The sequence below is a fragment of the Budorcas taxicolor genome, chromosome 24 (assembly GCF_023091745.1).
Source record: "Budorcas taxicolor isolate Tak-1 chromosome 24, Takin1.1, whole genome shotgun sequence".
Classification (NCBI taxonomy): domain Eukaryota; kingdom Metazoa; phylum Chordata; class Mammalia; order Artiodactyla; family Bovidae; genus Budorcas; species Budorcas taxicolor.
The window spans coordinates 34,009,411-34,026,725 of NC_068933.1; the positions used below are offsets into that span (position 1 = coordinate 34,009,411).

Sequence of the window (17,315 nt, forward strand, 5' to 3'; positions counted from 1 at the left end):
TCCTTAAAAAACTGGAAATAGAACTGCCTTATGACCCAGCAATCCCACTGCTGGGCATACACACCGAGGAAACCAGAATTGAAAGAGACATGTGTACCCCAGGGTCCATGAAATTTTGAAAGCAACATTACTTGAGTGGGCTGCCATGCCTTCCTCCAGGGGACAGTCCTGACTCAGGAATCAAATCCACATCTCTTCCGTCTCCTGCATTGGCAGGCAGTTAATATTAAAGAATCGAATAAATGTATCCAAGAAAATTTGCTTGCTGTAAACATAATTAAAGGTTTAGCCAATAAAGAAGAAAGATGTTGGCAGAATGCACACCAAAAATAAAGATTTGATCATAGTCATAGAATATGATATACAGCACAGAGAAATAAGATGCAGGATGAAAGCATAGATTCCCCATGGAAGAAAATAAGGTATACGGGCTGAAAATTAAAAAGAAAACATTAAGGGACTTTGGATATTTCAGGGACTATTAATGTAATATACAGACATATAGACAGAAACTCACACTCACCCATACAAAGAAAACATACTGGAAAACTTAAAATAGACCGTATCAAATTACAAAAATGTATAGAAAAGAAATATGACTCAAAATTCTACACATTGCCAAAATGTTATTTAATTATGAGAACAAAAAGACATCCACAGATCTATGATTAGGGACGCATAGTATTTACATATTCCTTCTGAAGAAAATATTCTAACTAAATAATACCTGAGTCAGCAGAAAACTGCAATTTAAAAAAAAAATGCTTCAAAAAAGAAGGAAAATGCAAATAGAGCCGATAAAGAAACTGAAAGTAGTGGATTTACATCTCAAATGGAAAGAGAATTTTTTAAAATATAGGATGCTATGGTATCACTTTTGGATCTTTAAGAAGAACATGAGAACATGAGAATCTATGAGAAAAAATATGAATATAAGGATTATTTGAAAATTCTTTTTTATAGCAATAAACCCCCAAAATATAGGAAGAAAACATCAATATTCAACATGCTATTTTCACAACTACAGAAAAGATAAAGTGGTAATAGCCAGAGAAAACAAAACTTCTCACAAATTGATGATGGAGCAAAAGTATAAAAACAGAAAGATAAAGCCATACATAGAATATAAATAACTTAAAACTAATGAATAAAAGACAATACTTTGGCCACCTGATGTGAAGAGCTGACTCATTATTTTTTTTCTTTAATTTTTATTTTTACTTTATTTTACTTTACAATACTGTATTGGTTTTGCCATACATTGACATGAATCAACCACGGGTGTACATGAGTTCCCGATCCTGAACCCCCCTCCGACCTCCCATCCCACATCATCTCTCTGGATCATCCCCGTGCACCAGCCCCAAGCATCCTGTATCCTGTATCGAACATAGACTGGCAATTCGTTTCTTACATGATAGTATACATGTTTCAGTGCCATTCTCCCAAATCATCCCACCCTCTCCCTCTCCCTCAGAGTCCAAAAGTCCGCTCTACACATCTGTGTCTCTTTTGCTGTCTCGCATAGAGGGTTATCATTACCATCTTTCTAAATTCCATATATATATGTGTTAGTATACTGTATTGGTGTTTTCTTTTCTGGCTTACTTCACTCTGTATAATCGGCTCCTGATGCGAAGAGCTGACTCATTAGAAAAGACCCTGATGCTGGGAAAGATTGAAGGCGGAAGAAGATGATGACAGAGACGATGACAGAGATGGTTGGATGGCATCACCAACTCAATGGATATAAGTTTGGAGAAACTCCTGGAGTTGGTAATGGACAGGGAGGCCTGGCATGCTGCGGTCTATGGGATCGCAAAGAGTCGGACACTACTGAGTGACTAATCTGAATAAAAACTAATTACCTTAAAATCCTAAGGGAAGCAAGTCAATGAGAACTGTACATTTTCACTTGGAAAGACTCTACATGTTATTAATAACCAGGGAACTGCATATTAAAGCAATAATAAAATAGTATTTGTTATCCACTAATTAACAAAAATGAGTGAATATGTGCATTTGGTTGAGAATGTAGAAAACAAATATCCTTTAATTTATTGTCATAAAAGTTAGTTATAAGGGTTTTGAAGAAAAAAAAAACTGGCAGTATATAACACTTAAGAATTTTCTTATTTATAATTCAATAGCTACATTGAGGCCTGGGAAGTCATGTCCAGGGATGTCAACTAGAGAGCTTTCTTGCTGCAACAAGGGAGGATAAATAATTTATGAGGTATATTAATTTGATGGTGACATATGCATTAAAAATCATTTTGCACACATCAATATGAATGAATCTCAACAAATAATATTATGCACAATGTTGCATTATGAACGACCACAACCACATACAGGAAAACAAATGTACCTACGGCTCACACTTTTGGGTCATGTGCCAGTAGCCATGACAACTCTGCTAACTGGCCAGGCTTGCTCACTGGTACAGGAATCAGCTGAATATTGGCTGAGGTAGGGATAAATAGAACACCTTGGCTATGATCCACATGTCTTTAATCTTTCAGCAAGCTTAGCCAAAACATGTTTTCATAGGGATGACAGGTAAAGATGGACAGCAGAAACCCAGGAGAGCCTTTTGAAGCCTCTGTTGAAATCAATTCACCCAACATTGCTTTAGCAAAACTAAGTGTGCAATGGTGCTCAGTCACTCACTCCTGTTTCCGACACTGAAACCCCATGAACGGTAACCCACCAGGCTCCTCTGTCCACGCTATTCTCCAGGCAAGAATACTGGAGTGGGTTGCCACTGCCTCCTCCAGGATATCTTCCCCACTCAGGAACTGAACATGAGTCTCTTGCATCTCCTGCTTTGGCAGGAGGATTCTTTACCACTGAGCCACCTGGAAAGGCCCCAGCAAAACAAGTGGCATAGTCTCAAACTGGGCTGGTAATTTGCCAGACCCCCAGGTAAAATCCCCTTCATGGATTCCAGCCTTGCCTTGGCAGAGATGCTTGTGTCACTACATGAAGCTATGAGCCATGCCGTGAGGGGGCACCCGAGATGGATGGGTCACAGTGGAGAGTTCTGGCAAAATGTAGTACACTGGAGAAGGAAATGGCAATCCACTCCAGTATTCTTGCCTGGAAAACCCCACAGACCATATGAAAAAAGCAAAAAGATATGACACTGGAAGATGAGCCCCTCAGGTTGAAGGTATCCAATATGCTACTCAGGAAGAATGGATGGCAATTAATAATGTGGCTCAGAAGTTAAAGCATCTGCCTGAAATGCGGGAGACTCAAGTTCAATCCCTGGGTCGGGAAGATACTCTGGAGAAGGAAATGGCAACCCACTCCAGTACTCTTGCCTGGAAAATCCCATGGACGGAGGAGGCTGGTAGGCTACTGTCCATGGGGTCGCAAAGAGTCGGTCACGACTGAGTGACTGCACTTTTGCACAGTAAGAAAGAAGCAGTTTGGCCAAAGCAGGAACAAAGCTAAGTTGTGGATGTGTCTGGTGATGAAAGTCCAATCCTGTAAAGAACAATATTGCATAGGAACCTGGGATGTTAGCTCCATGAATTAAGGTAAACTGGAAGTGGTCAAGCAAGAGATAGTAAGATTGAACATCAACATCTTAGGAATCAGTGAACTAAAATGGATGGGAAAGAGTGTATTTAATTCAGATGACCATTATATCCACTGCTTTGGGCAAGAATCCCTTAGAAGAAACGGAGTAGCCCTCATAGTCAACAAAAGAGTTCAAAATGCAATAATTGGGTCAATCTCAAAAATGACAGAATGATCTCAGTTCGTTTCTGAGGCAAACCACTCAACATCACAGTAACCCAAGTCTACACCCCAATGGCTGATGTTAAAGACGGTGAAGTTGACTGGTTCTATGAAGACCTAGGACAGCTTCTAGAACTAAGATTTAAAAAAATGCCCTTTTCATCATAGAGGATTAGAAGGCAAAAGAAGGAAGTCAAGAAAAACCTGGAATAACAGACAAGCTTGGCCTTGAAGTACAAAATGAAAGCGGGCAAAGGCTAACAGAGTTTTGTCAAGAGAACACACTGGTCATAGCAAACACTCTTTCCAAGCAATCCAGTGGATCAGTCTACAAATGGTCATCAAAGGATGGTCAGTACTGAAGTCAGATTGATTATGTTCTTTGTTGCCAAAGATGGAGAAGCTGTATACAGTCAGTAATAACAAAACCTGGGGCTGACTGTGGCATAGATCATGAGCTCCTTATTGCAAAATTCAGGCTAAAGTTGAAGACAGCAAGGAAAGCCACTAGGCCATTCAGGTATGATATAAATCAAATCACTTATGATTATACAGTAGAGGTGACAAATAGACTCAAGGGATTAGACCTGGTAGAAGAGTGCCTGAAGAACTATGGATGGAAGTTTGTAACACTGTATAGGAGGCAATGACCAAAACCATCCCAAAGAAGAAGAAATGCAAGAAGGCAAAGTGGTTGTCTGAGGATGTGCTAAAAATAGCTGAGGAAAGAAGAGAAGTGAAAGGCAAGGCTGAAAGGAAAAGATATACTCAACTGAATGCAGAGTATCAGAGAATAGCAAGGAGAGATGAGAAAGACTACTTGAGCAGTGAAAAAAACAAACAAACAAACAAAAACAGAAAAATAATAGAAAGGGAAAGACTAAAGATCTCTTCAAGAAAACTGGAGATAAGGGAATATTTCAAGCAAAGATGGGCCTGATAAAGGACAGAAACACTGAAGATCTAACTGAAGCAAAAGATATTAAGAAGAGGTGGCAAGAATATGCAGAGGAACTATACCAGAAAGGTTTTAATGACCCAAAATACCACGATGGTGTGGTCACTTACCTAGCGCCAGACATGCTGGAATGTGAAATCAAGTGGGCCTTAGGAAGCACTGTTATGAACAAAGTTAATGGAAGTAAAAGAATTCCAGTTGAATTATTCAAAATTCTAAAAGATGATGCTGTTAGAGTGCTGCACTCAGTAAATCAGCAAATTTGGAAAACCCAGCAGTGGTCACAGGGGTGGAAAATGTCAGTTTTTATTCCAACCTCAAAAAAGGGCAATGCCAAAGAATGCTCAAACAACCTTACCATTGTGCTAATTTTACATGTTAGCAAGGTTATGCTCAAAATCCTTCAAGTTAGACTTCAGAAGTACAAGAACCATGTAATTCCAGATGTACAAGCTCAGTTTAGAAGAAGTAGAGAAGACAGAGATCAAATTTCCAACATTCGTTAGATCATGAAGAAAGCAAGGGAGAAACAGAAAAACATCTACTTCTCCTTCATTGACTATGCTAAAGCCTTTGACTATGGATCACAATAAATTGTGGAAATTACTCAAAGAAATGCTTGTATCAGAACACCTTACCTCTCTTCTGAGAAACCTATATGTGGGTCAAGAAGCAACAGTTAGAATCAGACATGGAACAACTGACTGGTGCAAATAGGGAAAGGAGTAAGAGGCTGTATATTGTCACCCTGCTTATTAAACTTATAAGCAGACTACGTCATGTGGAATGATGGGCTGGATGAAGCAGAAGCTTGAATGAAGATTGTTGGAGAAATATCAACAACCTGACATGTGCGGATAAATGGCAGAAAGTGAAGAGGAACTAAAAGCCTCCCAATGAGAGTGAAAGAGGAGAGTGAAAAAGCTGGCTTAAAATTCAACAATCAAAAAACTAAGATCATAGCTTCTGGTCCCCTCTCTTCATAGCAAATAGATGTGGAAAAAGCAAAATCAGTGACAGATTTTATTTTCTTGGTTTCCATAATCACTGAAGACAGTGACTGCAGACGTGACATTAAAAGACACTTGCTTCTTCAAAGTAAAGCTACGACAAACATAGCCAGTGTACTAGAAAGCAGAGATACCACTTCACCAACAAAGGTCTGTATAGTCAAAGTCATTCTTTTTCCAGTAGTCATGTACAGATTTGAGAACAGGCCCATGAGAAGGCTGAGTGATGAGGAACTGATGTCACTGAACTGTGGTTCTGGAGAAGACACTTGAGAGTCCTGTGGACTGCAATGAGATCAAGCCAGTTTATCCTAAAGGCAATCAAACCTGAATAATCAGTGGAAGGACTGATGCTGAAGCTGAAGCTCCAATACTTCGGCCAGCTGGTGTGAAGAATCTGCTCATTGGAAAGACACTGATGCTGGGAAAGATTGAAGGCAAAAGGAGATGAGGGTGATGGAAGAGGAGATGGTTAGATAAATGGAGGACAGAAGAGCCTGGCATGCTGCAGTCTATGAAGTACCAAAGAGTCATATGTGAATCAGCAACATGAAAATTGCTAGAAATGCACTTGGAAAATGGTACTTGCTCAGTAAATGTCAGTTACTGTTGTTCTTGTCTTTATTATTATTACTGTTATCTGGTCCCATCACTTCATGGGAAATAGATGGGGAAACAGTGGAAACAGTGTCAGACTTTATTTTTTTGGGCTCCAAAATCACTGCAGATGATGATTGCAGCCATGAAATTAAAAGATGCTTATTCCTTGGAAGAAAAGTTATGACCAACCTAGATAGCATATTGAACAGCAGAGACATTACTTTGCCAACTAAGGTCCGTCTAGTCAGGACTATGGTTTTTCCAGTGGTCTTGTATGGATGTGAGAGTTGGACTGTGAAGAAAGCTGAGCGCCAAAGAATAGATGCTTTTGAACTGCGGTGTTGGAGAAGACTCTTGAGAGTCCCTTGGACTGCAAGGAGATGCAACCAGTCCATTCTGAAGGAGGTCAGCCCTGGGATTTCTTTGGAGGGAATGATGCTGGAGCTGAAACTCCAGTGCTTTGGCCAACTCATGCGAAGAGTTGACTCACTGGTAAAGACTCTGATGCTGGGAGGGATTGGAGGCAGGAGGAGAAGGGGACGATGGAGGATGAGATGGCTGGATGGCATCACTGACTCGATGGATGTGAGTCTGAGTGAACTCCAGGAGTTGGTTATGGACAGGGAGGCCCGGCGTGCTGCGACTCATGGGGTCACAAATAGTCGGACACGACTGAGCGACTGAACTGAACTGAACTGATGACTATTTTTAGCATTCATCCTTCTTGATACAGAAGTCCATTAATTTATATCAAGTCTGTTATATAACAAAATCTCAATGATATAAAAATGCATGGATGAGGATGCTTCTTGTCAGAGTCTATAGTGACAATCCCTGGAAATAACCGCATTACCCATCAATAGTATATACCATGCATTCTCACTACTAAAAATGAGTGAAAATATACATACAGAGAAAGAAAAATATATGCTGTTATTAAATAAGACACTTGCAGAAGACAATTTGCATTTGAGCAAAGAAATCCTTTTTTGGGTAGGTTTCTGTATGTTTTATTATAGACAAAGATGAAATTTAGATTTGAAAGTCATGGAGTGATACACACAGGTTATTGATGTTGGTTTCCTGACAGAATGAAAGCAGAAATCTGAAGACATTAAAAGTATACACTATAGCAAAATGAGACAAACTGAGAGTGTAACATTAAACAAAATGCATAAAGTCACATAATTATGTAAAATGACATGAAACAAACAAACTGAATTATGGGCAGATAACATTAGTTCATTTACAATTGTAATGTAATTAAATGAAAGGAGTTACATAAAATGATGTGCATGTATTTCATATGCTCTAATATTTATCATTATGGTTGAATCTGAATATTAGACTTAAGGTCTAATGATAATGACTCAAAAGTCTAATCTGACATGATTTAACAAGAAGACTTAACATGTTAAATAAAATACTCATGCTTTTGAATGTTTAGGCTTTAATGTAGACTCAGTTATAGGAAGCCATTAAAAACTTAAGAAACTAAAGACAACTCTATTAAAAGAAGAATGTCCACTTACTGTTTTTCAAGTGGGAAAGTGTATGTTTTCTTGTCAATTTGGATGGAATAGGAGACCTATAGCAAAGGATTCAGAGAAAAAGTAATTATTAGATATTTCAAATCTCTGAAAGTCAAAAGTCCTAATTTTAAAAAATATGTACTCTTTCATACAAACAGGGGTGATATCATGTATCAAAACTATGTATACTGGAGAAGGAAATTAGAACCAAATCCAGTACTCTTGTCTGTGAAATCACATGGACAAGGAACCTGGCAGGCCACAGTCCATGGAGTCTCAAAACAGTCAGAAATGTCTAAGAGAATAAAAACAACAAAAACAAACTATATATCTCCAGTTCTACATAGATATACCATTACAGTTATCTTTCTTCAATCTTGGAACATATGACAGAATTAATCATAATCCAAGTTACATAAAATCTAGGATTATAAATCTACCGCAAAAGTAAGAGCATTAGTTATTAGCATTAAAGTCTTATAAACAAATTTTCACTTAAAATGGTTAGATTTAGAAATGTTGAGTAAACTTTGAAGAAATTTGAGTTTTCTGATCTTTCCTTACTTTGCAGTTGCCAGAGAAAACAAAAGGAAAATTAAAGAATACAAAGCAAGTTTCTTTCTAAGATAAAACTAACATTACACTAAAATCTGATGTTCACCTAAAGGCACCATTCAGAAAGCTAAAAGGCAGTTCTACTAAAGGATGATGTCTGGAATTCATATTCTATTGGCCAGTTCACATTTGTGTGAGTCTCACTTCTAACAGTACATCTCGTCCTTCTCATTTTCCTTAGTCTATCTCACCAAATGTTTTGTTTTACCTGCTTCTCAGAAATCAACTTTTGACATTGGGAATCTGAGCTACTTCAGTTTATGTATTTTTTCATTAATTCTACCTCTTCATTGAAGGAGAATCTTTAAGAATTTTAAGGATATAGTTATTTTTCTATTTTTAAATTTCCAACCATTTATTGTCACATATTTATTAGGGGATAGGAGTATATATTATGCTATTATATGAACTTCAGAGCATGATTTAAGTTTTTCTCTGCAATTTTTTCATTCTCATTCATTGTTTATTATTTAATATTGGTTACAGTTTATGATCTCTCCATCAACTCATGAACCACATACAAATATATTTTTAAATTTTCAAATACATTTCTCAGTCTTTTTGTTAAGTTTTAACCTAACTGTACTGTTCCCAGATAATCAGTGCTATTCTATCCCTATATGTTTTTCATTTATTTATTTTCCTTGCTGTGGTATTTCATTAAATGACATCATATATTCTTGAAAGGTATAACAAGTGTTCTTCAGAAGCATTATTTAAAATGGACACAGAGCATATGTGCAGCTTGGTTAGAAAAGTTCCTGGGGAGGGAGGTGGGAGGCAGGTTCAGGATGGGGAACACGTGTACACCCGTGGCAGATTCATGTCGATGTATGACAAAACCAATGCAATATTGTAAAGAGATTAGCCTCCAATTAAAATGAATAAATTTATATTAAAAAAAATTTTTAAGTTCTGTTTCTGGAAATAGTGACAAGTTTGGATGTTTCTGACTCTATTGAGACTTAAAATTGATGCTGGTGCACGGGGATGATCCAGAGAGATGATATGGGGTGGGAGGTGGCAGGGGGGGTTCAGGATTGGGAACTCACGTACACCTGTGGCGGATTCATGTCAATATGTGGCAAAACCAATACAGTATTGTAAAGCAAAATAAAGTAAAAATAATAATAATAATAATAAAATTGGTGCAGTTTACAGTACAACCCCCCACCCCTGGCCAAGGTTAGCTTCTGTTGTGTTTCCCTAACTAGTTCAAAAAGGCTGGCTTGGTTACTTAAGAGGTCACTGAAAGCTTTGTAAGGAGGTCTCCCAAAGCCAAGATTCCTCCTATAAATCTTGTGATTTTAAAGCCAGAGTCTCCACATATTCCCAGAGCACAGGCTCACATGGAGCTAGCTCACTGGGGAAGCTTCCTGGATTCCTGATACTTACTTGAATCCTCTTTTTCTTGCTGCAACATAGCTTTTATCTTTATATAAAACCCTCATATGTGATATCCATAAAGTCCAGTGTGTCTAAACAAAGAGCAGAAAGGGGAAAACTTCATTGGGGTCACTTTATTCTTCAATGTTTTTTTTTTTTTTTTCCTTGCTCAAATGTTCCTTCCCCACATGAAGAATTTTAACATTGGCCAATCAACATGTGAGAAAAAATTTAAAGGTCTGTCTATGGAAATGCATTTGAAAATTTCTGTCTGCTGTGCCATCAGTTTTCATATTATATATGGTGATGACATTGTATTAAATTCATAGAAATTTAGAAACGTTATATGTTCCTTGAGAAATGAATATGTTAAAGCAAGGAATGTTTATCTCATAATATTGGGTGTGTATGTGTGTGTGTGTGTGTGTGTGTGTGTGTGCATGCATGTGTGTGTAGCAAATGCTCTCTTTTTCCTGCTGTTACATGGAGCCTCATGCTTTCTTTTGGAAGCGTTTTCCCAGTGTACATTATACTCTCCTGAACATTTCAGTGTCTCCTGATGATCATTTTGGGGATGCAATAGCTTTTATACATATATAATCTCTGGTGTTTCTTGGTGCAAAGAAGTGAGCCAGTCAGAAGTAAACCACCCAGTCTATAAAACCTACCCCAATGTCTAACACAGTTTTTAATTTAAAAAAATTTTGAGTACCTTCTTCTCAGATCATGCTACTGGAGTTGTAATCTGATTTCTATCCCATTCCTGTGTTTTTACATCAAAACTTTTGCCTTCTTGAAAACAAACTGTCCTATCCAAAGCAATTAATTCTTATTAAAAGAGAAGTCAAAACCAGAAAAACTGACAACTAATCAAAATGATTCAAACAGTTGATATACAGATGCACAATCTCTTGTTAAGGCTTAGCTGAAAAACACCTGTTAGACGTGAAGCATTCATTGAGGATGTTCACTAGAGCAAAGATAAGAAGATTGAAGAGGAGACCTGGAGAGGCCTCAGGTCGATAGGTATCACTATTTTTGTGAAGAAGAGTCAAACATAATGCAACTATTCTGGTAGACATTTTGCATTATTTATCAACAATTTTTTACAGTGGCTTGACCCTTGATTCTATTAGGTTGACTATTCAGGAAGGTTTATGAAACTATTTTCAGTTCAGCCACTGAGTCGTGTCCGACTCTTCGAGACCCAGTGAACTGCACGCCAGGCCTCCCTGTCCATCACCAACTCCCAGAGTTCACCCAAACACATGTCCATTGAGTCGGTGATGCCATCCAGCCATTTCATCCTCTGTCGTCTTTTTCTCCTCCTGCCTTCCATCTTCCCCAGCATCAGGGTCTTTTCAAATGAGTCAACTCTTCACATTAGGTGGCTAAAATACTGGAGTTAAGGTTCACATTAGTCCTTCCAATGAACACCCAGGACTGATATCCTTTAGGATGGACTGGTTGGATCTCCTTGCAGTCCAAGGGACTCTCAAGAGTCTTCTCCAAAACCACAGTTCAAAAGCATCAATTCTTCAGCTCTCAGCTTTCTTTATAGTCCAACTCTCACATACATATATGACCATTGGAAAAACCATAGCCTTGACTGGATGGACTTTTATTGACAAAGTAATGTCTCTGCTTTTTGATTTGTGGTCTAAGTTGGTCATAACTTTCCTTCCAAGGAGTAATTGTCTTTTAATTTCATGGCTGCAATCACCATCTGCAGTGATTTTGGAGCCCCCCAAAACAGGGCCAGCCACTGTTTCCACTGTTTCTCCATCTATTTCCTGTGAAGTGATGGGACCAGATGCCATGGTCTTAATTTTATGAATGTTGAGCTTTAAGCCAACTTTTTCACTCTCCTCTGTCACTGTCATCAAGAGGCATTTTAGTTCTTCTTCACTTTCTGCCATAAGGGTGATGTCATCTGAATATCTGAGATTATTGATATTTCTCCTGGCAATCTTGATTCCAACTTGTGCTTCATCCAGCCCAGTGTTCTCATGATGTACTCTGCATATAAGTTAAATAAGTAGGAGGACAATATACAGCCTTGACATACTCCTTTTCTTATTGGGAAATAGTCCACTGTTCCATGTCCAGTTCCACCTGTTGCTTCTTGACCCGCATACAGGTTTCTCAAGAGGCAGGTCAGGTGGTCTGGTATTAACATCTCTTTCAGAATTTTCCAGTTTATTGTGATCCCATAATCAAAGGCTTTGGCATAGTCAATACAGCAGAAATAGATGTTTTTCTGGAACTCTCTTCCTTTTTCGATGATCCAACGGATGTTGGCAACTTCATCTTTGGTTCCTCTGCGTTTTCTAAAAACAGCTTAAAAATCTGGAAGTTCACGGTTCATGTACTGCTGAAGCCTGGCTTGGAGAATTTTGAGCATTAACCTACTAGCATGTGAGATGAGTGCAATTGTGCAGTAGTCTGAGCATTCTTTGACATTGCCTTTCTTTGAGATTGGAATGGAAACTGACTTTCCCAGTGCTGTGGCCATGGCTGGGTTTTCCAAATTTGCTGGCATATTGAGTGCAGCACTTTCACAGCATCATCTTTCAGGGTTTGAAATAGCTCAACTGGAATTCCATCACCTCCACTAGCTTTGTTCGTAGTGATGCTTCCTAAGGCCCGCTTGACTTCACATTCCAGGATGTCTGGCTCTAGGTAAGTGATCACACCATCATGATTATCTGGGTCGTGAAGATCTTTTTTGCACAGTTCTTCTGTGTATTCTTGTCACCTCTTAGTATCTTCTACTTCTGCTAGGCCCATACTATTTCAGTCCTTTATTGAGCCCATCTTTGCCTGAAATGTTCCCTTGCTATCTCTAATTTTCTTGAAGAGATCTCCAGTCTTTCCCATTCTATTGTTTTCCTCTATTTCTTTGCATTGGTTGCTGAGGATGACTTTCTTATCTTTCCTTGCTAATCTTTGAAACTCTGTATTAAGATGCTTATATTTTTCCTTTTCTCCTTTGCTTTTCACTTTTCTTCTTCTCACAGCTATTTGTAAGGCCCCCTCAGACAGCCATTTTGCCTTTCTGCATTTCTTTTTCAGAAAGAATGAAGGGATGGAGCCATACCAAAAACAACACCCAGTTGTGTATGTGACTGGTGATGGAGAGAAGGTCCAATGCCGTAAAGAGCAACACTGCATATGAACCTGGAATGTTAGGTCCATGAATCAAGGCAAATTGGAAGTGGTCAAACAGGAGATCCAAGAGTGAATGTTGACATTCTCAGTTCAGGTCAGTCGCTCACTAGTGTCTGACTCTTTGCGACCCCATGAATCGCAGCACGCCAGGCCTCCCTGTCCATCAACAACTCCCGGAGTTCACTCAGACTCACATCCATTGAGTCAGTGATGCCAACCAGCCATCTCATCCTCTGTCGTCCCCTTCTCCTCCTGCCCCCAATCCCTCCCAGCATCAAAGTCTTTCCCAATGAGTCAACTCTTTGCATGAGGTGGCCAAAGTACTGGAGTTTCAGCTTTAGCATCAGTCCTTCCAAAGAAATCCCAGGGTTGATCTCCTTCAGAATGGACTGGTTGGATCTCCTTGCAGTCCAAGGGACTCTCAAGAGTCTTCTCCAACACCACAGTTCAAAAGCATCAATTCTTCGGCACTCAGCCTTCTTCACAGTCCAACTTTCACATCCATACATGACTACTGGAAAAACCATAGCCTTGACTAGATGGACCTTAGTCGGCAAAGTAATATCTCTGCTTTTGAATATGCTATCTAGGTTGGTCATAACTTTTCTTCCAAGGAGTAAGCGTCTTTTAATTTCATGGCTGCAGTCACCATCTGCAGTGATTTTGGAGCCCCAAATAATAAAGTCTGACACTGTTTCCACTGTTTCTCCATCTATTTGCCATGAAGTGATGGGACCAGATGCCATGATCTTCGTTTTCTGAATGTTGAGCTTTATGCCAACTTCTTCACTCTCCTCTTTTTCTTTCATCAAGAGGCTTTTTAGTTCCTCTTCACTTTCTGCCATAAGGGTGATGTCATCTGCATATCTGAGGTTATTGATATTTCTCCCGACAATCTTGATTCCAGCTTGTGCTTCTTCCAGCCCAGTGTTTCTCATGATGTACTCTGCATAGAAGTTAAATAAGCAGGGTGACAACATACAGCCTTGACGTACTCCTCTTCCTATTTGGAGCCAGTCTGTTGTTCCATGTCCAGTTCTAACTGTTGCTTCCCAACCTGCATACAGATTTCTCAAGAGGCAGGTCAGGTGGTCTGGTATTCCCATTTCTCTCAGAATTTTCTACAGTTTATTGTGATCCACACAGTCAAAGGCTTTGGCATAGTCAATAAAGCAGAAGTAGATGTTTTTCTGGAACTCTCTTGCTTTTTCCATGATCCAGCAGATGTTGGCAATTTGATCTCTGGTTCCTCTGCCTTTTCTAAAACCAGCTTGAACATCTGGAAGTTCACGGTTCACGTATTGCTGAAGCCTGGTTTGGAGAATTTTTGACATTACTTTACTAATATGTGAGATGAGTGCAATTGTGCGGTGGTTTGAGCATTCTTTGGCATTGCCTCTCTTTGGGATTGGAATGACATTCTAGGAATCATCAAACTAAAATGGACTAGAATGGGTGTATTTAACTCAGAAGACCATTATGTCTACAACTGTGGGCAGGAATCCCTTAGAAGAAATGAAGTAGCCATCATAGTCAGCAAAAGAGTCTGGAATGCAGTATTTGGATGCACTCTCATAAACGACAAGAATGATCTCTGTTCGTTTTCATGGCAAACAATATCAGCAATATCATGGTGATCCAAGTCTATGCCCCGACCAGTAACGCTGAAGAAGCTGAAGTTGAACAGTCCTATGCAGATGTACAAGACCATTTAAAACTAACACCCCAAACAGATGTCCTTTTCATTATAGGGGACTGGAATGCAAAAGTAGTAATTCAAGAAACACCTGAAGTAACAGGCAAATTTGGCTTTGGAGTAGAGAATGAAGCATGGCAAAGGCTAACTGAGTTTTGCCAAGAGAATGCACTGGTCATAGCAAACACCCTCTTCCAACAACAAGAGAAGACTCTACACATGGACATCACCAGATGGCCAACAGCGACATCAGACTGATTATATTCTTTGCAGCCAAAGATGCAGAAGCTCTATAACATCAGCAAAAACAAGACTGTGAGCTGACTATGGCTCAGATCATGAACTCCTTATTCACAAATCAGACCTAAATTGAAGAAAGTGGGGGAAACCACTAGACCATCGAGGTTTGATCTAAATAAAATCCCTTATGATTACACAGTGGAAGTGAAAAATAGATTTAAGGGACTAGATTTGATAGACAGAGTGCCTAATGAACTATGGACGGAGGTTTGTGACACTGGGAGACAGGGAGACAGGGATCAAGACCATTCCCAAGAAAAAAAAGAAATGACACTATTTAGCCATCTATAATTTGAAATATTTTATGATGTTACATATAAGAAAAATAATGACTGGGCTGTTAGTAATTATCATAAAATTAACTCCTAACTCTACCTATAAAAGGAAAAGCCAACTACAACTCTCATACACGCTCATTAAAAATTTATGTGCGTGTGTGTATGCATATCTCTAGAACTTCCTTCAAATTTACTGCCTTTAGAAAGTGAGATAGCCATTCACTTTCTTAACAAGTCTCTGCACTGCCTAGATTTCATTTTACAAAGTACATAAGGGACACCCTTTACCATGTTAGTCAGAAAAAAAAATAACATTACTTTCATTTTTGCAAAGATATACATATGCACATATACGTTAAGTACAGGCATGAAGATATTATTTATATACTGTTATCTTAAAATCATGCTACAAGTTAAATATTTGTATGGCTTCAGTTACATATAAGATATATTTAAAAAGAAAATTTCGTAGATCATAGATTCCTTTTTGTGTGATACGAATTCAAGGCATCTCTTTTCTTTGTATCTGTATTTTAAAATTGTTTCATAAGGTTTATATTTACTTGAGAAATGAAAAGAAAGCACTTGTTTTCCTCAGACAAAAGGTCTCTTGAACACAATCTTGGTAGAATACGAAATGTCATGAAGGCATGCATCAGTTGGGGTCTTGCACTGCAGTAAAAATAAAACTCTTTATTTTAAAGTGATTTGTTAATTACATGCATTTCTGAAATACTGCCATCTTTGGTGTTTGTCTCAATCTTCCGTGGCACTGTAATTTGTAGACGTGCTGTTTCAAAGTCTGCAGTAAGGAAAACAAGAGTGAGCATTTCCCAGGGCATGACCGCATCCTTTCTTACTTGTCCTCTCCTATCACAACAGTTGTGGATATTCCAAGCCCCAGTGGGCGTGCCTGCACTCATGCATGCTCGTGCACACACACACACACACACACACACACACACACACACCCCAAAATATCATACTCTGTAGGGTTTTAAGAAGAGGCCCCCTGGACCCCATCCAGGATCCTCTCCCTTCCCCCACCCCCACGCCGTCTCCCTAGAAGACCTGTGTTCCAGTCTGGGAGTGAGGGACAACTATCCCAGTCCTGCTCTGAGCCCTCCGACCAGCGGGCCTGGCAGAACCCTGAAACTGGGCAGGACTCCAGCCTGACCTGGGCTTCTGGGGCCAGGAGGGCAACGCCCTCCACCACCACGCCAAGGGACACTGTGATGATGGGGCCCCCTCCAATCCGGCAGGGTCCTCACTTACGATGGCCCGCGGAGGCCAGCTGGCCCAACCCTGTGAGGAGTAGCAGGAGAGATAACATTGCGTGGCCGGCCTCGCCTCAGGGAAGGCGGTTAACTGGACATGGCTCGCGGGATTCGCCGAGAGTGGCGGGGATTGGGCACTAGGTGTCAGAGGGGCGTGGCTGGGCTGGGGCTGAGGGGAAAGGTTAGAAGGCGGAGAGAAGGGACGGGGCTGGAGAAGGGCGGGGATGGAGAAGGGCGGGGCTGAGAAGGGTGGGGCTGGAGAAGGGGGAGGCTGGAGGGCAGAGAGGAGAGGCGGGTCTAGAGCTGCAAGGGGAGGTTTAGGGGGAGGGATGGGACAACTTTCCGCCGGTTGAGGCTAGAAGGTGGGCGAAGTGGGGTCTGAGGCAGAATTTTATTTTGTCTCTGAGTTCCCTTGAACTCTTTTTGGACTTCATGGAGTATAGCCTGCTAAGCTCCTCTGTCCATGGATTTCCGTGGCAAGAATACTGCAGTGGATTGCCATTTCCTTGTCCAGAGCATCTTATGGGGCCCAGGGATGGAGCCCAGGTCTTCTGTATTGGCAGACGGATTCTTTACCACTGAATCAACTTTGAAGCCTATGATTGGAATAGATGGCTACAAAGCCATTAAGCAAAACATCCCTGGAATGTGAAACTGGCAAGGGTTGCACTGTATTCTCAAATGGAGTTGCATGGAAGAAGCACAAGCTGGAACCAAGATTGCTGGGAGAAATATCAAT

General features: G+C 39.9%; 1 protein-coding gene across 1 annotated transcript in view; it reads right to left on the reverse strand.

The window, feature by feature from the left end:
* The window catches only part of LOC128068267 (A disintegrin and metallopeptidase domain 3-like), a 128,281-nt gene extending 111,649 nt beyond the window's left edge, over nucleotides 1–16,632 (reverse strand). The window contains exons 1-3 of the mRNA XM_052661391.1: nucleotides 16,575–16,632; nucleotides 16,019–16,101; nucleotides 7,854–7,909 (exon numbers count right to left, since the gene is read on the reverse strand). Of these exons, the coding sequence (XP_052517351.1) occupies nucleotides 7,854–7,909; nucleotides 16,019–16,101; nucleotides 16,575–16,632 (197 nt within the window). The remainder of the gene's footprint in view (nucleotides 1–7,853; nucleotides 7,910–16,018; nucleotides 16,102–16,574) is intronic.
* Nucleotides 16,633–17,315: the final 683 nt, after the last annotated feature.